General features: G+C 29.7%; 1 protein-coding gene across 2 annotated transcripts; it reads right to left on the bottom strand.

The window, feature by feature from the left end:
- Positions 1-819: 819 nt before the first annotated feature.
- LOC125077312 (alpha-tocopherol transfer protein-like) lies at positions 820-21,585 on the bottom strand. 2 transcript variants are annotated; one of them, XM_047689223.1, is made up of 6 exons: positions 21,567-21,585; positions 8,937-9,081; positions 4,636-4,730; positions 3,067-3,217; positions 2,308-2,501; positions 820-1,900 (listed from the first exon to the last, which is right to left on the bottom strand). In XM_047689223.1, exons 2-6 carry the CDS (start codon positions 9,073-9,075, stop codon positions 1,553-1,555), a joined length of 927 nt encoding a protein of 308 aa, XP_047545179.1. In that variant the 5' UTR covers positions 9,076-9,081; positions 21,567-21,585; the 3' UTR covers positions 820-1,552. The 2 variants fall into 2 exon arrangements, with proteins under 2 accessions (XP_047545179.1, XP_047545178.1); XM_047689222.1 differs by lacking the exon at positions 21,567-21,585 and adding an exon at positions 21,269-21,426.
- Between the last annotated feature and the right edge of the window lie 3,038 nt (positions 21,586-24,623).

The raw sequence follows: 24,623 nt of genomic DNA on the forward strand, positions 1-24,623 counted from the left end.
ATTTTCGAAGTGTGCAATTATGTATGGTTTCTCGATTACTCACACATTCCAAGTTGTTTTCCCGAGGACCTACTTTTTTATAATAGCATTATAACTCCTTTATATGTATAAACATTCTTTTAGCTTGTATATGTATGTATATTAAAATATATTAGCTTCGTAGTATTTCTAAAAATCATCTCGCTTTTGAGTTTGCAATCGGATTACTTTCCTACTCGTAAAATGTTAGTATTAGTTTAGACACAGATATATATTATCCCTCAATAAAACTTAATTGCTTGCTGGTTAAGTCAATCCGTCAATAGAGCTCAAAATAGCTTCATTTAACAGTTTAATGGTGGGAATGTTTGATCATATTATATTCCTATATGACCAAACGTCCGCAGCAGCAGCAGGCCGTAGAAAACAGAAGCCAAACCATTTCCTTCCAGCTTATGTACTGCACCTAATGGGATAAGGGAAAGCAAATTGTGATTAATATTAATGATTGATCGGTGTGCCGCAACTTAAGATGTGCCAAGTTTTAATAGTCCACGTCGACTTCTGTTTGGTTGAAAACACTTAACTATACTACTACTGACATCTGTCTCAATGAGAACACACACTCCCGTGTGCCACTGAGTTCTGACTGATTGACAATACACATAAAAATATATTGATATTTATAGGTAATATTATATTTGTAATATCGCACTTAGAAAGGATTTTGCGGCAACTTAAAAGTACCATCGTATAACTCATTTCTTATAGTCAGCCAAACATTTGGAATTACATTTTATTTTGTACTAAAGGTAAAATAAATAAATAGATAACCATAAATTAATTACTTAAGTTTTTATTATCGAGTAGAGTTGTTACAATAATAATGCGTTTTCAGATTAATCTTATCTCTTAATTTGTAACTATTGCTTACAAATTAATCTAAATTATAAACAAATGACTGCATACACAAGGACAAGCTTAGATTGTGATCAATATAAAGGACGATGAGTCATATGGATAAACATTAGTTTTGTTTTTCATTTACTTGTTAACTTAAAATGCAAGCTGATCCCAACGATGCATACAATGTATCACAGGTTTTTGACGAATCTTAAAATATTATAATCTTACAAAATGGAAATTAATTTATAATAAAATATTTATATTATCTAAGGACTACACTTTAATTTGTTTCTTATTTTATAAATTCAATAAATCGATTAGGACTAAACATCAGTCGTAATCGATTTACTGAATGAAGTGAATTTATTGGTGAAGTCATACAACGGTAAATTATTCGGTACTTATTGATTGACTTTTGAAATTGGCGTCTTCGTTAATATCAATAGAATGAATTTAAAAAAGTCCCTAAGCAATAAAATAAGAACAAAAACAATATTTTAAAGAGTAAAAGTTAAAATAATAATACCTTATAATTCTTATTTAAATAACAAAGCCAAAACAGGTCGCCTAATTCAGACTTAACATAAAAATAATTTTATTATTATATATTTTTTACATTGGAGCGAAACTGCGTAAAATGATGGCAGTCACGTAATTTGTCCCACATTTAAGATAACTTTATGCCTTCCTGTTTGAGCCGTCTTACTACTTCGGGACAAATTTCTTCCTCCCGAAACTTATATCCACACGCTAAAACTTCTTTAGCGACATCATAATTTTTCTTTAACGATTCAAGCCAAATCGTGTACGGGTAATCGGGCCAGATGCCTCCATATCTTTCTGGTAAGTAATTAGGAAGAATATGTTTATGAAGAGATGTGACGTCATAACCGTGGAAATAGATCCTGGAACGCATCTCGGATGTTAACAGCGGCTTGAATATATTGTACATCGTGTCGAATATCCACGAGTGGTTGATCACATGTATGGCGTGAGTCGTTGCAGGAAAGCTTGACTGAAAAATAAAATCAAATAAACATTTTGGCGAAGACATAGAAATGTAAAAAATAATGTACGGGGAAACAAAGGACGAAGCCCTAATCATGATTGTTTAAGGTGAGGCTTTTGCGCTTTATTGTATTGTAGAAAAATCTCCGCTACAAAGGAAAGGCTGACGTCCTCCAATTGTAAGACGAACGAATTTGCGTACGTTGACCATATCCATATGTACATGTCTAGCGCCCACGCAAACAATTTTAATGTTAGAAATTCTGTTATATTCCATGTGAATTGTACTTGAAACCTGCGTTACTTACATGCAAATTAAAAACCACTTTAGAATTTATCATGATATGCTCTTGTTTCGTATCGTATATCAAGAATGTATTAAAAAAAAAAGAAAAGTAAAATAGTATAACATACCACTAGAAGTTTGACGATTTTACTCGCTACTGTAGGAGTGATTTGCCAGGCATGTTGTGTGCTCAAATCCTCCAAGTCGAACAACGCCACCCCTCCCAGTATCTGAGTGCGTTGCTCTAGCATTCCAAGTTCAAGCGCAAATATTGTGGCTTTAAAAATATCGTCAACTGCAACCGTTTTAGGATCCCAACAACCTTAAGAAATAAAATGAACTTTTAACAAACAAACGTGACAATATTATTTTCAGTTTCATGGTACTTTGTACCAGTAGTTATTAAATTCAGGGGCTTATAAATATATTCTTGTGGTACATCACAAATTATGAGAATTATACAGATTCTTTTACATAATATTTTGTCAGAGAAGAACATCTTAACATAACATCAATCACTTAATATTGTTCAAACAAAATGTGTTTTTATTGGAAGTCAACATTTTATAAAAAATATATACGAGTATATCGTAGGTATAAAAAGTATACTTGACCATCTAAATATGAGTCAGCCATGAGCTAGTGTAATTACAAAAAATATGACCGTCAGTATTAATCCTATTGTCTTGGTCCATTGACGGTGGAACGAATACCTTATAATTTTACAGTACCGATTTATATGAGCGATGTTTACCCCTTACAGTCCGCATGTATCCCAATGTTGCATATTCATCATTCGAGCTAAATGCCATAAATAAATAAAAATGGTTTCGTTCTCTTAGTTCTACTAGCTGGTGTAAGCGAATTATGTACATCGTTATAATTACCAATTCTATAGAGAAGTAACCTTCGTCCTGTTTGGTCACGATAGGGAGGCACAGCTATGACATTTGCATCTCCTATCCTTCTAAGATCTAAGGGGTAAACATTTTCAAATAACTCCGGATTGTCCTCTTTAAACTGGTAATAATTCACCATCTAAAAAAAGGATATGATATTATAATAATTACTATATTCAGTAAGGAAATTTGTTGTATAAATTTCGTTCATGAATGATTTGATGAAGTTTTATTCCTTTGATTACTTATTTGTCTATATAGACAGTCAAAGTATATTATGATACGCGTCAAGAGAGTGATGTTTGCAGAATGTCAGACATATCTGTCACACACGCCAAGATAATAAAGCTAACCCGTTTGTTGTAGTATTTTTGTAATGCGACATTCTATCTAGAATACATAAATAATCTAAGTTTTATTCTTATATACATAGCTTTGCTTAAAACCAATTCGTAAGGTAATTTTTTTTTTATAAATTGTCATTAATAACAACTCTGGTTTATAAATTATGAGCCGAGATGGCCCAGTGGTTAGAACGCGTGCATCTTAACCGATGATTTCGGGTTCAAACCCAGGCAGGCACCACTGAATTTTCATGTGCTTATTTTGTGTTTATAATTCATCTCGTGCTCGGCGGTGAAGGAAAACATCGTGAGGAAACCTGCATGTGTCTAATTTCAACGAAATTCAGCCACATGTGTATTCCGCCAACCCGCATTGGAGCAGCGTGGTGGAATATGCTCCAAACCTTCTCCTCAAAGGGAGAGGAGGCCTTTAGCCCAGCAGTGGGAAAATTTACATAAAATACACAGGCTAAATAATATAATAAAATTTACAGGCTGCTAATGCTTTATAAATAATGTTTTATTGATACATTAATGTTAAAGTTATATCTCAATGAAAGTAAGTAACGTGCGTATTCTATAACTGAAATGGTAAAAAATATGCTGTTCTCTTCAAATGTTAAGTTTTTATATGTATGCTACTAATAAACACATATTTATTGAAAATAAATCTTTACTAATAAATATATTACAAAAACAAAAGCTAACGCGGGTGAAATGAAATTCTGCCATGTATATTACTAATTAAATGTGTTTTAAATTGTAACATAAGGAACACGATAGCTTGTGCATGCATGGCCAGATTTTCGACTTACGTTTTTATCTTAATTGTTTTATTTATATTAATAATGAATTCATTCATTATTTATTTATTATTTTAATTTAAGTTTTGTTAACAATACATTTTAATTTCAAGGTGATGAATGTAACTTTTAAATTGGTAAGTAATTGAGTTAATTAACAACGAAAATAAAACACAAAAATCACGGATGTTAAAATCTTATACATATAAACAATTACTGTATAAAATTAAAGATATCAGTGAATGTTTGCAGTTTTTTTTCTGCGTTTCATTACATTCTATCATCACAATCTAGAAGTATTTACTCAAAGCTCCTTGTGTACCAGAATACTGGTTTAGAAAAATATATATATCGATCAAAAAGTGTCTGTTTTGGTCTATATCTTTTTTATTACTTTAAATATATCTTACCAGTCGATGCGCTCTTTGTGGGATAAAGTTGCGAGCTCGTAGAAATCTTAACAAGAATTCATCGTCCATACGATGCGGAGTGCATTCGCCTCGCTCTGAAATTGTATAAATGCTTATAACTGAGCAGAGATAATGAACAAATACCATGCATTTTAATAATAGAACTGTATTTAATATACATTAGTTGGTATTCTTATCGTTCATAAAACATGTAGTTTTATGAGCACAATGTTAAATTAAATTGTACGTAAATAAAATTAAAAAATACATTCATTGAAAAAAGCAATATACTGGTGTAGTTCTTAACAAAATAATCTAATATGTATTAAAATCAAAATGTAAGTTTGCATAAATCATTAGATAGCTATGAGTGATATTAGATCACCGAAGAATATTAATTAAATTGTTTTAATGTCCTCAAGTTTTTTTTTAAAATAAACAATGTTTTTCATTTACTCCATGCTTTGTAAGATACAAAAGTGACGTTTATTTTCTAAGCATAATATACAAATTTCTATTTGTCTTCTGACAATATCCGTTGTTAAACAAGTAACAGGAAGAAATCCGTCACATTAAAGGCTCAACGAAAATTTTAGTATTAAATCCAACCAATAACTTTTTCTTTCTATAAAAGCTTGAAGAGTATATAATATTTCCTGTTGAAATGCATTCCTAGTATAGATATTTTTATTACGAAATTAACGATATAAAAAATAGTGCTGTCAGAATTTTGTTATAAACGCGTGTTTTTGTTTTACAGCGTATCAAAACATTTCAATATATCTTAAAATACTGCGAGGGTCTTATAACAGTTTTCTTAAAAAAAAATCTGATCAAATATAGAATAAATTAAGTCTGGCACAATCGACGCCACCTTAGAATTAGAACGTTTTCATTTCAAACCCGGGTTGGGTTGACTATCCACAATGAAGCAACGTCAATTGTATTTAAATTTCTATGATTACAATTTGGTGTGATAAAATATCAAAATCGACACGTAATTGACACACATAAAGTGAATTTGAAATGAAACAAAGCAAATACAGATTTCATAGCTACATTCGACATCCTAAGATAAATCGTTGAAAAATATAGTAATATCAATTGTTTTTAAATCAAGAGATTCCAGAATAGATACATCATTATTTATTTATAGATAATATATATTTATAGATAAGTTTATTTTGACCTATATATTTTATATAATTATATATTTATAGATAAGTTTATTTTGACCTAACTTACTTGCCTTTACTCAGTTGTGGTTTTGAACTTTTCTAACCCGCAATGCTCTAATCCATGTATTTACTAATTATTACTTAGAACAATATCCTCACCATTGTCTTACAACTTGTTGCCGAATTGTTTCCCTTGACACCGATACTGAGATTGGTATGGCGATTGAATGGCGCCAATATATCTTCTGCTGAGTCGTTTGTAATTTGTATCTCTAATGCATTCCGAATGTCTCGAATAGAACAAGTATAAAACTTAGCCTTATTCGTTTGACCGGTACACAGCATTCGTTTCTAGATGGCCATGAATGAAGTTGACACGAATTTATGAATATATAGTATATCTGTAAATGACACCATACGTAAAATCAACTTATTCTCTTTTGAAACTGTTTTATCAACTTTGATAAAATATGGTGAAACAATTATATGCGACTCGTATCAAAAGCAAAACAATACCTCGTGTGCGAAGATAAGAAATACGTATCAATTATGATCAAACATTTTCTATTAAAAAGAACTACATGCATATTCTTTGAGTTGCCTAATAAAGCACCTGATTCACAATGGGCCATTACAATGTTTCCAACTACATAAAAATTGCTTTATCGTTATCGTAAATGTATCTTTACGTATGGTGGTGGTGAAATATAACGTAAATATATTCTACTGAGTTATATTAATACACAAAACTGTTCTATAGATTCTGATCAGATCAAATTCAAAAGAAAGTTTATTTTTAATAAATTCAATATTTCTAGGCTATCTATAAATTAAAAATAACAAATAAATTACTCTATATTAGGCAATAATCAAAGTCAAACATATTTATTTAATATTTAAATAAAATGTGGACAATATTAATATGATGAATGAACTTTACATTTTATTAATGTCATATAAACGATAATAAATCATATAATTTAACCATAAATAAATATAGCCCTAGCAATATAAAAACAAAAACATGAGTTTTTGCAGAATAATTTTTCGGTACTGAAAAGCGATCTCTTGATGGAGCTGGAAGATGGAATAGCGTATACTTCCATGGCTACTATTAAACCTCTAATTTTGAGCATATTTGTTTTGAGGAATCCTATCTGCAGGAAAATAGTTACTACTGTAAGAGTTGTGGTGAAGACTCGTTTAATTATTATAATGATTTTAATGACGAAACTAAGTCTCAAAATAAATGTATGTGTTATATTATTTTAAAACAATAAATAAATATTAATGAGAGAGTTCGTTCATTTTAACGTTTGTTTGTAATATTTCAAGTCGTGATTTATCTGTATCTTGTGAATCGTCCGTCCGCCTATTAACGCGTACCGCGTGTGGTACCAATTGCCGAGTTAAGTATTCGGTGGTCATTGTACCGAGCACTATATTGTAATTAACATTTATTTCAATATTTTTGCCAAGTTTTATAGGCGTTTTTTATATGTGAATGTCATTTTAAACATTGTTATGGCATTGAAAAAACCAACCACATATTTGCGTCATAAGAATGTTATTTTATTGGTCAAGTATCCTTAACAAAAAGCTGACGTTGATATTTTACACATATTAATATTAACATAGATTTACGTATAAACTGTACGCGACTTTGCCCATATTTTCGAATTCTAATTACACTTTTCGTCTCTGGAAGAATCCTATAAGTTGAATCAAAACATGCAATAGTTCCTATAAAAAATTTGGAACCCATGTATTTATAGTACAACTTGTAATATTTTTGTATATCCAAAGAATTATCTAAATGATACTTTATATACTATACTATTTTATTTTATGTTCTGATGACATTTTGCCGTAATAATAAATAGTCATTTTCTAGTAATAACGAACTATATACGTTTATAATGCCAAGATAATATTGTTCTTGGAATTTTGATGTATAATTTACATATTAATTTGCATTAAAATATCTAGATTCAGAGCGAAACCATAGGACTTTTAATTTGATTGTAGCAATTGAGGTTTCCTACGACGTTGTAATGTAGTCATTTTAAAGTTTACTTAACTTTAAATTATCTTCTATAAGTCTTCCTTTTTTACGGAACAAAAATAGTTCCGTGTCATATTCGGAGACTATCGGAGACTATAGAATTGAAAATATTCAAATACTATAGAAATCACTTATTATAAATTCCTAATCAAGTTTTTTTATTAGATTTTTAATTATACAATTAATATTGTCCTAACCAGTTTAAGTAGATGTCATAGTTTACACTTACTCACTAGACCTTTTTAGAAAACATTAAACAAAAATGAAAAGGTTATAAATTTCCCACTTCTACATTAAGGCCTCCTATCCTTTTTTTGAGGAGACAGATTGGGTTGGTGAATATGTACACAGATTTTATCAACGATTTTATCTTTCACATAAAATACATAATCGAACTAGTCTCCCAACAGACAAATATCAAGATTTTGCCTTCAATAAATGGAACGCTTTACCTTTGAATTATAAGGTTAATGTGAATATTTAGAAGATGATGAATATAGTCTTCCAACCCATTTATATGTTAACTTAAATACTCAAATGTTAAATAATTGCGTATTGGCTACAAATATTTGTATTTAATGAGTCTTATTACGGAAAAGATTTGAAGTATATTGTTTGTTTAAATGTTAAATATTTGTTATTAAATGATATCGATGAACACTTATGTGAATCTGATATGATGACGTCAAATTGTACGACAAAAATATATCTGCGCAATTTCGTTATTGAAACGAATACTTTGCTCCAGGAAGGATTTATTGACTTTGCGGAGTCGAAAACATTGGCGTTAGTGTTAGTGTAAAAAGTAATTACTGAATCTATCAACACAATATTATTATGATTTTTAAAAACATTACGAGCTAGAAGAATATAAAAATACCAGTCTCTTCTTGTTAAATAAAAAATGTATTTTAATCCCAAACTAATATATTATGTGAGACAAATCTCGCTGTTATGTTATTTTAACATTTATTTCTGGACACAATATATTCCAGTAATAAATTAAATTGAGTTTTAAAAATAATACATGAATTCTTGCAAACTTATATAATACTAACCATATATCATTTCTCTAAGTTCGTAAATGTTTTGTAGTCGCGAGTTAGGGTCTTCGCCACACTGTAGACGAGCGTACTCCTGCAATTCCGGTGGGGGCTCCCCGAGGTCCAAATCCACATTGTAGTCTGGAGATGGCATTGTGCTCTGGAAAATAAAATACGTTATTTATGAATGTTTTTCTAATATTGGTATACACCTGTTTCCTTGAACACTGACGTACATATGTAGACAGTAATGATAAAAAATGTTATCATATAATTTTATTATTTTTCTTAAATGCAAATCTTTTTTTACTAAAAAACAGATTACTTTTTTTTACAGAATATTTGCCAGTACTAAATACATAGGATGGTTAAACGAACCAAATAATGTTACAACATTCAGTAGTAAAAATTTTATAACTATGTAGGTATAATAATTACCACATTATCTGTTTAAAGCTATAAGGTTATATTGTTGTTGCAACCCACAAGGCTAACTAATATTATGGATCGTTAACTCAGGTTCATGTTAAAGGTCACGAGAGGTCAAATCAATTCTTATTTTATTCAATCAATAAAATAAAAATTGAACTAAACATTTAAATTCAATAAATAGTATATGAAATTTTAACGTATAATATTTCAATGTCACTGTGCATGAATGTGCTATGAACTGGTCTGTAACGTACCTCATTAGTAACATTAAACTTCCAGCTATGGAAAACTGCTACCGTCCTAAATAATCGATCCAATGTTACCTTTACCTACAAACTATCTGTTTACGTACCTCTTTATTTTCTGCCATATCAATCTTTTTCATATTCGTTTAAATGATACAACATATACTCGAAACCCATGTCTTACTTATTCATGTCTAATTTACACTAAGCAAAAACAATCGTATTATCATTTTAATAATAATCGAAACCTTGATAAGGTATTATATTTTTTTTATTCGATTGCATATCATAATATATCGTTTTTTGAAGCAGTTATCATATTTAATTATTTTAAAGTTATAGTTTAAAAAATCATGGATATAGGTAAGTTACGTTATTTTTGGTCAACTATAAATATGTATATCGCAGCGTCAGATAATTAAATTCGATTAATTGTAAATCACATCGTTTTAAAATTTGGTTCTGGATAGTTCGAGGTCAACCGCTGTTTGTCATGTTAAAAAAAACAAGGAATGTTAGCTATCAAGAAGGATATGACGGATGGTGTCGCGACCTATGAAATAGTGTAAAAAAACAATATACGATCATCCAGCTATCGATTCGTTGTATTATTTCGTGAATATGAATGACGAAGATGGTGACCCCGAACCAAAAAATCTTACCGCGTCCCCGTTATATAGAAAAGTATTTCATGGAAATACAAACAGTTGTGCGCATAATCTATTGATAATATTTTTCGAGGATAGATAAAATATTTATGTAAAATCGCTGAGTTATAGTTTAACAGTATGTAAACGCCGCTTGAATGATCAAATCAAACCAATTGTACCCACGCAAAGTAGTGGCGAGATGCTAATTAAATCATTTGAGTCGTTTAAATAAGTAGTCACTGAACCGCTATGTAAATTTGTTATAAAACTATTTAAACCTTTAAAAAATATATGTCAGAAGTATGGATCAGAAGTCAAAGGCTGTTGAAAATATTATATCTAAATGGTGGTAAGATTGTCTTATGAAATGTATTTGATTACATGTGATTTTTGGTTATGTTTATAATTAGCACAATAAAGATGCCCTCAATTAGTTATACTGCGCCTTTATTTTACCATCAATGTTACAGAACAAAACTTTAGAGGGTATAATGATATTTTTGCTCGGCGATCGTATACATAAGATGGTATGGCACATTTTTCTGCTCGCTGGAAAGACGCCTTACGCTTTTTCTCTCATGAACTATACTTATACATATATATGAGACCCAAGACGCTTAGTACGACCTAGTACTCCAGAATAACCACTGAAAAACCAGCGTCACCCTCTTCTCTTCTTCGGCGGGCGTCACGGAATCGTTTTCGCATGCTACCGTGACGAAAATAGTATGGCACTAAATTATATATAACAGTATGTATTTTTAATTAACCAACTTATATTTTAGGTATTAGATACTAAAAAATATTGTTTCTGCGAAGTCAATGTTCTTGCATAATTTGTTTAACGGTTTCCATTACTGTTGACTAAAACCTAAAGGGGAAATGACAAAAGTGTAATGTAAATGAAGAAGCAAAATACTTGTATAATGCATAGTGACTTCCTATTACCTAAGAACAGTGTGTTCAAGCCATTTAAGATAAGCCTGAATTATTTTAACAGTGAGTTTAGAAACCAACAGTTGATTTACCGCATCTTATTTGATGTTTATCGCGTTGGAAAATTCTTATATATTCTATTAACTAGCTACACGACTCGACTTCGTATAGTTAAACTTTAATATAGACAAATATTACAAAATATGATGTAATAAAAAAATAACGTCACCGTGAGAATTATTTGGCCGATTATAGTAACTTTATTCTTTATTCTCAGTAACTTTATTATCATTATAAAAAACAGCATAATTTTTTTTTTTAATTAAAAGTAGTTTTACCTTATCTTATTAAAATATTAAAATGAAATTATATTTTAAAATGAATAAATTAAAATTAAAAAATAATAAAATTATGAAATTGTTCAATTAAAAATTTTGTAAAAAATATTGCATCCGAATGTTTTAAATTATTTTTTAGGCGTGATTGAAAAACTGATAAATATATAAAATATGTAAATACAATTGAAACACTTTGACCTTGGAGTAATAGTGTAAAGACCTGTTTTTAAAGTACGACACCTCATCTTATTGCCTCCACTGGTAACAGTGGCTAGTTCATTTTACGCCCAGAGGATCAGAATTGCGATTCAACGAGGAAATGATACATTCTTGCCACCATTCCACGAGGTCAAGTTTTGTCGAGTAGCAAATTTTATATGTTTATAATTAAGGCATTATAGTGAATAATTTTCATGTCTATCGATATATTGATATAGACAACTATGATAAAATTTATAAAAATTAGATACAGACAACTTTCCTTCATACTACAAAATATTGCTGTTGCACGTTTAGTTGGGTAGGTATAATCGATACTATTAATCGATAGGGCGGATGCGGTAGGGTATAATACAGAGAAAGTGCTGAGAGTTAATAAAGCAGTCACCACCGGTTTGTGGGAACAAGTCGATAGCGTGGACCAGTCACGTTGTGTATTAGACGACCCCAGCTTTCTTATTAAACCTTAGATTCATTCTGGAAAGATCTATAAGAAGACAGAGATGAAAGAAATGAAAAACAATAATAATCATTAAGTTAATTACTAATCTATTATTTTGGAGTATAGTGTCCAATTCTAGTCCAATTTAGATTAGTTAAGGATTGTAGTGATTCTTATACGCGCTCTAAGAGAGATAATAATGTTTATTATAACTACAATTTACTTTACGTATTTATAATATCTTGAAACATATAAAAAAATGAGCAACAAATATTAAAAACTTAATTATTTTGGACATGTATTCTTTTAACCTCTGTAATTTGTACAGGACAAGTGTTTCATTCACTTTCAATTAAGCATACTCTTATTATTGCACTCGATGCAAAACGGAAACTTCCACAAACCTTGAACCTTTGGACCTCATTTATATGAGACTAAATTTATTTAAAAAATTACCACCAGTAAATGGAAAAGAATGATTTTTGTGTAACATTACCTACACGTATAAGCTTCGTTACAATTAAAATTAACCTTTTTTTTTTCATTGACATTTGTTATGACCTGGTAGTTTTTATTACAAGTTGAACTTTGACCGATTTTAAAATATTATAATCTTTTTAATGTTCCTTTTTAACCAACATACTTCCCATTTAATTAAGCGTAATCGTTCTCTTGTTTTCTATCTACCAAAAACCCTGTATTTGAAATCTGCTTGACTTTTTGTAAACATATTAAATAAGAGAGACGTGAGAAACTTTTTAAATAATTTCGAACGTTCGGCGTAAAAGCATCCTGCCTTAAAAGATACGTTTGGATACGAAATGACGATTCAAAAATGCTCTAATAAAGGAGATCAAGTAAATTAGGTGATAATTTTAGTGAAGATGAAGAACTATATCAGCATATTCAGATATATATATATAAAAAATAACGTATTCATTTACGATATTGTAAAAATTCTAGTTCCTTTTGATAAAGCTTTTAAAAGTTATTTAATAGAAAATGGAACGGCTTGCTCCATTATCTATTTTCTATTAACATCCTTTATAGTGTCACCATTTTGTTCCTCCTACAATCTAGTGGCATACATTATATAGATACATACAGTACGTTCCGGGAATAGAGCGCGTTCATTTTTCGCGTTTGAACAATGTGCGGGGATGAAAAAGAAGCCTTTGTTCAACGTCTGTAATAAAGGTACAAACGAAACCAGAAAATGGGGCCACAAACGATTTCCCACATTGCGTATTGTACATATTATACAAGATATAGATTTAATCAATGAAAAGATTTCAGAACAGATTTAATTATTATTGGATTATTAATGTAATTTTGGGTAAAGTAGATATAACGTAGCACAGTTTATAGTATATCTGTATAGGTTGACAATCAAGAAGTAAGTGTAATGCTTCTTTATTGTATAAAGGAATTTGATTTGATTTGAGTATAGATTCCATATGTATATTGGTATACGTTATATTTATTGTTTTTCTATATTTGCGTTAAAACAAGCACAGGCTCTATTTTATAATCCAATAGGTCTATAAGGCAACATCATCGAGAAAGATACTCCGACTGCGGCAAACCATAAAGGTTATAACGTCCTAAGCAACCTCTCACTAAGAACCGTTAGGACGTTCGTATTCTGAGACCCCGAGATCTTTCTTAAGTCTCAGTAATAGCACTCCCGCCTGATGTCGCTGTCGAGGCCACAAGGATCAAACGCAACTACCTAATTTTGAAAGAAATACGAACGTCTATTTATTTAGTCCCATTGGAGCAAAGACGAACATGTTATCCCTTTTTATATTATGTTTTTCTGTGCTAAATGGCTTTAGTTTTACAAGTATGAGAATTTCATTAAGTGTTATATTTTTCTGTTTTGTTATTACATATTCCAATGCAGGATACTTGTCTTTCTTATTAATAAATTAAACGTATATCAGATACTGGTCGTTTGGTACATTTTCTTTATGAAATGGGAAAATAGAAATACTTACGGTAGCGTCACAAATTACTGGATATATTGCCGGTTCATGGAGGGCTACGAACCTGTGGTAACTTAAAATTAAAATTAACCCTTTAAAATGACGAGTCAAAAGTGCTTGTAAAAGATTCTAAGTAGAGTTTGATTTTTTATTTTTATATTTATAAAATTAATATTATATTTTCAAGGAATTTCTAAGGAGAAACTAGGACAATTAAATTAATTTTATCATTTTATTCTTATAAACTTACTTAATAGGAAAAAAGTTTTCGTTGATTATTGTGATATTAGTATAGTGATTTTGTTGAACTAGAATGTTTTGAGATCTGGATTAAAATGATACAAAATTAGTTATAAATAGTCAACAATTCGTATAAACCTAGAAGGTCTTACGAGTATAGTCAAAGATGTTAGTTGAAGGTATTTTAGTGCGAATATAAACTCGTCTAGGAGTAAAAGTAGTCACGATCATAAGTGTCCGAACGTGAACTCTATTAATGTGTATTCGTTTGTATTTCACCTTGAGAATGACCAAAGTTGGTTGATCGTACTACATAAACAAAATGACGCAACCTCCGTCTTTGTATACTCCAAGTATGTATTCATACTGTATTCCAATCATAAGAGAAAAAAGCCCAATAAAAAACATTTGACAGCAAATTACCGCGATATCATTGGTCGAGGGCTTTATTAATCTATGATATTCACTATGGATTTGTGAAAAACAGCGTTTTGAACATCGACGAAAATAAAATAAATCGGAATTTTGGAAATAAAATTAAAGTCAAAATATGTAGTTAGGTGTAATAGTGTTGTGCTATAAATCAAAATATATTAATCATAAACTTTTAGTAGTGCACAATATACTGAGTTATTAGCAAATCGCATGAAATATGTAAATCTAAGGTTTGTTTATCTTTTCTCCTACTTCCATTGGAATAGTAATTTCGGCAGCGTCACAAATATACTATACAAATAGGCTATAGATATATTTAAAGGGCTTACAATAATATAAATCCGATTTGTTACTTTAAATAAGATAAAGAATATTAGAAAAAGAAAAAAAAAAATTAATTTAAAAGATTTGATTATAATATGTAATTTTTTTGTAGTATACAGCTAGATTTTAATAAAATCTCAATGATTGTTATGTCTTAGTTTAAAAAAATAATTATGCTATTCTAAATTTAATACATGTGACAAGATATAATGTGGTTCGATTCTATTAATTAATAGCTTATGTCATCTCCTTCATTTTTGTTTAATTATACCATTCTTACAATAAGTCAGGGTTCCTGGTCCATTTATAGGACTTTGTTGACAATTATCAAAAACGTCACATTGATCGATCAAGGTTTTATTGACCGAAGTATTGATTTACGTGGCCACTTGTCATCTAGCATGTTCTTTGTACAAATATGGAAGAGACGCATAACAAAAACAATTGTTTGCTCACGACAAGGCCATCTGACATAAGTTCACTAAATTTTTTAACTATTTGTTTTGATGGAAGCCTAAAAAAATTGATACTCGCTTTATATAATAATTTCTGAAATGTTAAATTAATATTTTCGGATTTCAAGAAATTGACTTAAGTGTAATTAAGCTCGCATTAAAAAAAACGCGTTTGTTTTCATTAAATGGAGCTTTATAAAGTTAAAAGAACACGGCTATTTCCACCGTGATAACTCTATATCTTATAAAACAAAGTCGAATCAAAAGTCGCTTAGGCTTAGATCTTTTAAACTATGCAACGGATTTTAATGCCATTTCATCAATAAACAGAGTGCTTGAAGAGGAAGGTACTTCTAAGAATGTACAATAAATGCATATGTATAGCAGAGAAAAGCCGAAAATTTCAACTTTCCTAGGCGGAACACAATAATTTTTCTTTTTATGTTTGTTCTTAAATCTAAAAGTTGAATATGATATAATTATATAGCTGGGAATGGTAGGTAGTTAAGGTATATATCCTACAATTTCACATTTGTTTTATATTTGGAATAGCTTCAATGATATTTATATTCCTTTATTAAATATAGAATGCATTACAATAACCTGAATATACGTGTAACGAAATGGCGGAAGGCATAACTTTAGTATCAGTAATTTTCCACAATATCTTAATCATCTGAATAATATTCAATTACTTTTCCTATTTAACGTGAATGCCCAGGGTCGAGTAACTTTTACGTCAAAGCGTGTCTTAATAAATTCTTATTAATTATGTCTTAAGTCAATACTTTTACTTTTATCTCATCATTAAACACCAAGTTATATATTTATAGCAAAAACTGAAACTCATAAACATATTTCAAATAAATCGTGGGAATGGTGACACAAAGAACTTTTTCATATTAAAGAAAAAAAGTTAAGAAATCTCATCCGGTATAGTTATACACCTAAAATTAGGACAGTATATATTTTTTGTTTTGAGGTTAAATTGAATACGCTTTAAAAATTACAATAACATTACACAATAAAATCGTAAGTAAAAAAAATATACCTATTGTTTTAAGTGAAACTGTTATTTCACACGACCTTTTTAATTCCGAAAAAAAGACACACTTCTAGTCTAAAAATGTCTTTACGAATTCATTAAATAATTGAAAAAACTACAACATACTATTGAGGATATACTAGTGTACTTTATGCATAAATTCATTAAAAAATAAGATAAACAGTAATATTCAATAGTATATAATAAATATATACCAAATATTAAAAAATTAAAACGATAAAAAATCAACAATTTATTTAATGATTAATATGTATTTATTTAATTAGCGCTAGTTATTTTAACCTTAATATTGAAGGGCTCGAACAGTAATGCTGACCAAAAATTAGGGTTTGCATTTTATGAATATAAATTACATTAAAAAACAAGAAAAATTAAAAAAAAAAATCGTTTGAAAATAATAGTAAATTATGCGTTGTAAAACGCATCATTTTCTATTTAATTATCCTTTAAAAGGTAATTAAAAGAGGTCCTTGTTGTGATAAAAACTGCTCGGTGATACGACCGCGCACATGTTAAATCGGTTCCTATAGTCTAAGAAAAATTATCCCTTCTTGAATCTCAAAATTCGGGAAACTAAAAGTGCGTCTAGCTTTTCTTATATATTATAAACAACCTTACTTTATTTATAATTTATAGTGAAAATACCTTTTAAATGATTTTTAAGCTATTAAAAGCCAATAATAAGGTATGAAGATTTATATTTGTTTCTAATTATGTTGAGTAAATGCATGCAGCATTTGTGTGTGAGAGAAGAAAATGTATTGCCAACTAGAAAATAAAATAAAATATTTTATTTTAATAAAATAGAATATTCCTGACAAGAAAACGTTTCGCTTCGTAATACTTTGCAAGCAGTAAATACACACACAGCATTTATTTATCGTTTCCTCGCTTTGTTTAAAAAATAACACTGCTATATTAAATGGCATGTGTTATTGATGCGATAAAAAACAAAATAAATAAAAATCTTTTAAAAGGTTATAAAAGTACCCAAAATTTAATGAACCTTGGCCAATTAAAAAAAAAAAAAAAATACTGAATACCGAGAATTATGATGACAAAAATGCATCAAAATAAACTTTTGTACGATGGGTAAATAACCCTATTTATGATGTTTATCATTCATACCCATGAATGATAAACATTTTACACAAATCGTTATTGTTCAATGTTTGCGTAGCGATAATAGGTCTTCGTTTAACACTTTCAAAGGTCATGTTTATAAATCACAAACCATACAGCGACAACAGGAACCTTCTCCAGGAATTTACAATAATTAAAATTGTAAATGGAGTTATCAAAGTAATATTGACCTGCTATTTACTTTTACTTTCAATATAAATGATTAAGTAGAACTAAGTCTTTTTAATTTTTTGTTTAGATGGACGGGCAAATGCTACCATCCTGCCAGTCACCACAGCATCGGACATTGGCACCGCATGAAATTTGTAATATTTTTAGATAACCAATGCGCCACTTATCTTGGGAACTGAGATGTTATGTCCCTCGTGCGTGTAGTTACACTAGCTTACTCACCCTTCAAACCGGAACAAGACTTACTTATGTTTTATTTTCTTAAATTAAAATGATAATAAAAAGTATCTAATATTTGAATTTAATTTCATAAAAATGATCTTGCTGTGATCGAAACCAATGCAACTATGGTATATATTTTGCTTCTACATATCGTTAGTATAAAATAAACAAAATCATGTAATTCATATTAATATTTCTTTGCGCCGTTTAAATCGTGTAAAAATATTTTTTGTATAATATATAATTTTGCTTTAATTAACCTTCACAATAAGAAACAATTTTAAGAGTGGGTGGTATCTACCCATTTCAAAATATACTTTATTCACGTAGGCTCTTGCACTACAACAACAATAAGCATGTGTTCAAATTCAACAATTTGAATCGTCATTTACAAGGTTATTTTTAACATGAAGCTACCAGCATTCCTATATAAGAATCAACGCTTCCGATTAAGATAAGGTTGTGAAGGTTCATTGAAGCAAAATTATGTATGATACAATAATTGTATTTACATGATTTAAACGATGCAAAGAAATTTTAATATTAGTTACATGATTTTATATATTTTATTATAATAATGGTAGAAGCAAAATTGGAAGATGTTCATATACATATGCATATCATAGTTAATTTGGTTTCGATAACAGCAAGATAGTTTTTATTAAATTATAATGAAATATTATTTTTAATAACATTTCATTTTATTGTCTTGTATAAATTATTACATAAATGTAGGTAATATGTGCGTTTTTAAATAATAAACAATGTCCAGTATGTACCGGCTTAAAAAAAATTATAAGCAAAAAATTATAATTGATCGCTACTAGATAGAACTAGAACGAAAAAATATAGTTTGTTAAAAATAAATATGAGAAGATTATTATAGATGCTTGAATATAATTAAATTAGGCGCAGTAACAGTTCATATAAATAATACTTATTATCTCGTGACAATAAAGAGTTGCCAAGGTATAGAGACATTGTGTCTCCTTATACAACGCCCACACATTATAAGGGAAAGACAAAAAAAGCTAACAATCTACAACGATTTATAATCGTCAAAGATTTTTGACTTCATCCACATTTTCTTCATGTGTACCAAAATTATTGATGTTACATAAATCTAACCCTAATTGTCATCGTGATAAAAGTAACAAGTACGAGCGCAGTCAAAAGTCAAATTCGCTGGTTTTATAAGCACTAAGAATGATAGGAAATGTTTAAAGCTAATAATTTAAAATAATATTTTATCGTTTAAATGAGATATTTAAAATTAAAATTACCTTAATATAATTATAAAAATTGCTACTGATATCTGAGAACATTTTTATGAATTCAGTTAATGGTTGCACGATACAAAACTTAAACCAGATAGGTGGATTTCATGCTAAAATCTTAAATTAGTAACCAAACAACCTTATGTATTGTAGGAGAAAACTATGTGTACAAAATAACAGAACTCCTAAAAATCACTATTCATTCAAAAAAAATGTAAATTAAATATATACAATACCAATAACACTAACTACTATTCCTATCATCTAACCACTCACCGCCCGCTTCAAAAATTCAATTTTAGTTTTATTTTTTGCTGTATATAATTAAAAAAAAAGAAGTCACCCAGACATTAAAAAAAAGAAGTCATTCAAAACTGACACCAATTTATATACCAAATTGAAATAACCAAATGCGAATAATATAAATAATATTTAAAGTTTAGTATTGAGTCTTGGCGAGTCTTGACGAATGTCTGCGTCCACACGAGGCGGTATAAATGTATACGCACGTGCATAACCGGCGCCAAGGTCACACGCCGCTCGCAGTTGACCGGTGAACGCACACATTTGCACGTGGTAATGTGTGTTTGTATATGTTGACTAATAAACACAATATTAAATGCTGCCCGCGGCTTTACTTATATTTAACTTAGGATAACCAATTGTCATGTTTGTATAGGACCTAATTTGAAAATAAAGGCAGTTTGGAATTCGGCCCGTCATATTATGTTAAAAATTTGAGGTATCTTTGTTTTATATCAAAACCGCAATACTGTGTTCAACATTGTATTACTTCAACTTACACATTGTATCGTCTTTTTTTTAAGAAATATGTTTTGCATGTTTTATAGTCTTGTTTTTCAACAGTTGAAAGTGGAAACCCTTATTCAAATAGTCGTTAGGGCCGTCGGCGAAAATAAAACAGCTGAGCCTACCTTCAATACTCTGCATAAAACATTCTTTTGTTTTTAATGGCCGGTAAAAGAATTTACTTCAAGTTTAACCAGATACATACAGCTTTCAATTTCGTTTCAAATAGTGTATGATTTATCATGATGATTTGATCATGTAATATTTTTTTTATAAATATAAAAAAAAAAAATTTGAAAAAAATTATTATGTTATTATTAATATAAATTATGGCAGTCAGTTGGTTAGTAAATACTCGCTTTACATTAAATAACATAAAAAATATTAGCTTTAAATTTTCCCTTATGAATCAAATTAAAATATTACGATTTCACTAATCATATTCATATATATCACATGGCAAATAATCAATAATAAATAACTCGATTCTGCATAATAAATGGACAATGCTTAGATAATACTGACCTAGTACAATGTATTGACAAAGTTCGATGAAAAAGTATTTAATTTTCCGATATACTTTATAAAAATATAAAATAAAGATCTCGTTAACAACTAGCGTCAATGATTTTTGAATAATAAAGAGGAAGCTTTTAAACTTATTCTGACATTCAATGGAATATCACTCAAAATATTGTCAATAAATATAAAGTATCCTTTGAAATAAATGTTTTCTATAGGTATATAAAATATGTAAAGCTCCGGGAAATCATTTACCCCATTGTAAAACTTTATTGTTTCTCAAAGTTCAAGAGCTTTAACGCATTGAATTAAATAATTATTTTATGAAATAAGACATCGAAAGAAACTCACAATATATATTATATATATACAAATGGAACACAGTATAAAAATGCAGAGTGTAAAAATGATTTACAAAAAAAAACTACTCACGAATTTAACACAAGCGTCGATCGCGTTTCACGTCTGAACTCTCCGAAGCACTCCGGCGCAGTGCGTCGCAAACGTACGTACATTCCCATATTATTTCCACCGGACATACGCAACAAACACAAAATGTTCACAATGCAGAACCTACATCAACAATTATGTATGTACGCCCGTATGAAACACGTATAAGATCAACAATGCATTAACATATTGCTATCGGTACGCATTGTTTAATATAATAAATTGTATTCGATTCCAGGATCTAGTTTGCTAACTGTAACATTAATGGTTATAAACTTACATTTATCACTCAGGTCCCGGCGTTTCATGCTACAGAAGTCCATTATGGTTCAATAAGTGTTTACAGAGCAAAAATTTATAGTTGCATCAGAATTAAATCACTACACGACATTAAGAACTAAATATCCGAAAGGTTATTTTGCATATTAAGCATGAACTTCTTTTTATATTTTTTTATTTTTAAGAATCATCGAATTTATTCTTTATATCTTTTAAGAAAAATCTTCTTCTAATGTATTATACGACCTCAATTATTTGCCTTATAATTTATTTTGTATAAGTACTTGACCGATTTAATTACGGAAGGTTTAAAAAATCTGATACAAACGCTTTGTTCAATTTTATTCGAGTATTCTTACTAAAACTGACAGCGGCTTGATTGTTACTGACATATTAATTTTTTTTTTTATTTCGCTTATGGCAACTAGATAAAAGGTCCAAATACACCAAATCAGAATATCACACCCTCAGACTTCTGAAATCTCTTACAAATGTTCTTATAATCCCTTACATTATAACTAACCTTTATAGATAACTAAGATTAACTAAAAGTTACGGTAAAGGCTGGATTTAATTATTTCATGCCGTATTTATTAATGGTAAACAACATGTTTCACATACATTTTTAAGACTAACAATAAAGAACTAAGAATTAACACTAAATATTAGTACCAAATTTCGGTGATCAATGGTACAAAATGTTTAAAACCACGCTTAAAAAAGACGTAGGGTTAATGGTTTTGGCACCGAGAATGTACGATCATTGGCGTGTTTTAATTGTACTATAATATTTTTTAATATAACTTTATTTAAATATATCTCGCGGTAAATCTAATATATTTGTTATTATGAATCAATTCACTTCGATCTTTCTTAATTTATACATATCATATGTACATCCCTCATCTGATTTGATTTCATTTTAGTTCATACGTGTTATAATACTGAAGAATCTTTTAGTCCAAATTAAAAAATCCTATCTATTTAGAAACGCTTGCAGTTAATATTGTCTTACAAATAATATAATATCCTTCTCGCATACGTTCACAACTAATTAGCATCATATATTATTCATCTTTTATTTACAAACTATCATTTCTTAAATTTAATGTCAAATGTGTAACTATTTAATATCAAGTTATTACGTAAGCAGATGAAACATTACTTTCTACTACTGAGGTTAAGTGGTTTAAATCAAATCTAGTGGAAAACACTGTTATAGAATAATATACTAATAGTACTAGTTGGTATTTGAACCAGCGATCTTCTTTTCATATTCTTACCTTTTAACTATATTTTTTATGCCTCCCTGTATGCTGTATTGAATCCGGTGCGCGAAGACTTCCCACGCATCAACGGCCCATTCCTCGCGTCGACTCACGCGCATTCGGCAGAAATTTTCACAGGGGACTAGAGAAACTCGTCTTAATCTTTACTTTACTTTACTACCTTCTTATTTAATATACTACCGTCAACCACCAGGTCTCTGTATGAGGTAGGTACTGGTCCGAAGTGAGTGACTCAGTATAAATACAGGCAGAACAGACAGGACAATGGACATCTTAGTTCTTATGATTGACGGCATATTGACGATGAGGGATTGGTTAATATTTCTTAAAATGTCAATGTCTATAATTGGTGTCACTACCATCCGATTGACCATTCTTCCATTCTTCCGTTTATCTTCCTATTTTAAAGAATAAAAAACAAATCGATCATTTATTTGTAGCACAAATGTATTCATGTGCATATGCATATAGTCCTTACAATTTGAATTCGCTGATCATCCTCACATTGACGTTCCGTTCACTTATATTCATATAAATACCTACCGATTGTTCCACCGTCAATAAATAAATAAATAATAAATAAATAAATATTGGACAACATCACATACATTACTCTGATCCCAATGTAAGTAGCTAAAGCACTTGTGTTATGGAAATCAGAAGTAACGACGGTACCACAAACACCCAGACCCAAGACAACATAGAAAACTAATGTTTTTTTCTACATCGACTCGGCCGGGAATCGAACCCGGGACCTCGGAGTGGCGTACCCATGAAAACCGCTGTACACACTACTCGACCACGGAGGTCGTCAATAATATTAGAGATGAGATAGCTACAATGACATAGCTATGCGGATAGGACCCAGGTGCAGCTGTGGGAAGAAATCGGGGACCCGACAATTTTAGAAGAAAATAACAATTTAAGCAAAGATTTTTTTTTGCAACCGGGTGGGAAGCGGTCACTACCGCCCATAGGCCCTAGAGCTCAGTAAGAAATGTTAAAAATTTCTTATATACCAAATGCGCCACCAACCCTTGGGGCTAAGATTTTGTCCCTTGTGTCTGTTACACTTGCTCATCCTTCAAACAGGAACACAATAATACAAAGTATTGTTGTATGGCAGTGGAATATCTGATGAGTGGGGGATACACAGACGGGCTTGCACAAAGCCCAACAACCGAGAAAATTTTCACAACACAAATATGAATTAAAAAAATAATATTGTAAGAAGTATTGCGAAAAAATTAATGATAAATGTCGTAGTTGATTTGGCTTTACACTGTTTCTTAAATGTTTATAATTCACAGTTTGCTTAAATATCCGCTGCATAAATTAAAGTCAATCAACAAAAATTTATCTTCGAACTAATGAATATTTCTTAAAATGACAAAATTATGAATAAGTCTCTAGTAAATTATCTAAAATGAGTGTTATTTTTAGTATAATTATACATAACGAAATTCTAAAATAAAAAAAAATATATATTGGTACAAAAGATGTTACAAAATTAATTAATTTCAGTTATAAAAAGTAAAAAAAAAACCAATGAAAAAAGCTTATCTTTCCGACGCAAAACTTACTCACTTTTTTGCGCAAAAATTATTATATGTACATTATAGTTTATTATCAATGTATGAGCTACTTGTTTACATAATAATGAAATGACATTTTTTTTAAAAATTAACATTATTACATGCCAGGACGCGGAAACCTCCAAAAAGCTACATTCTTAATTAAAAAATAATTAAAAAAATATAGTAAATGAA

The sequence above is a fragment of the Vanessa atalanta genome, chromosome 3 (genome assembly GCF_905147765.1).
Source record: "Vanessa atalanta chromosome 3, ilVanAtal1.2, whole genome shotgun sequence".
NCBI classification, from domain to species: domain Eukaryota; kingdom Metazoa; phylum Arthropoda; class Insecta; order Lepidoptera; family Nymphalidae; genus Vanessa; species Vanessa atalanta.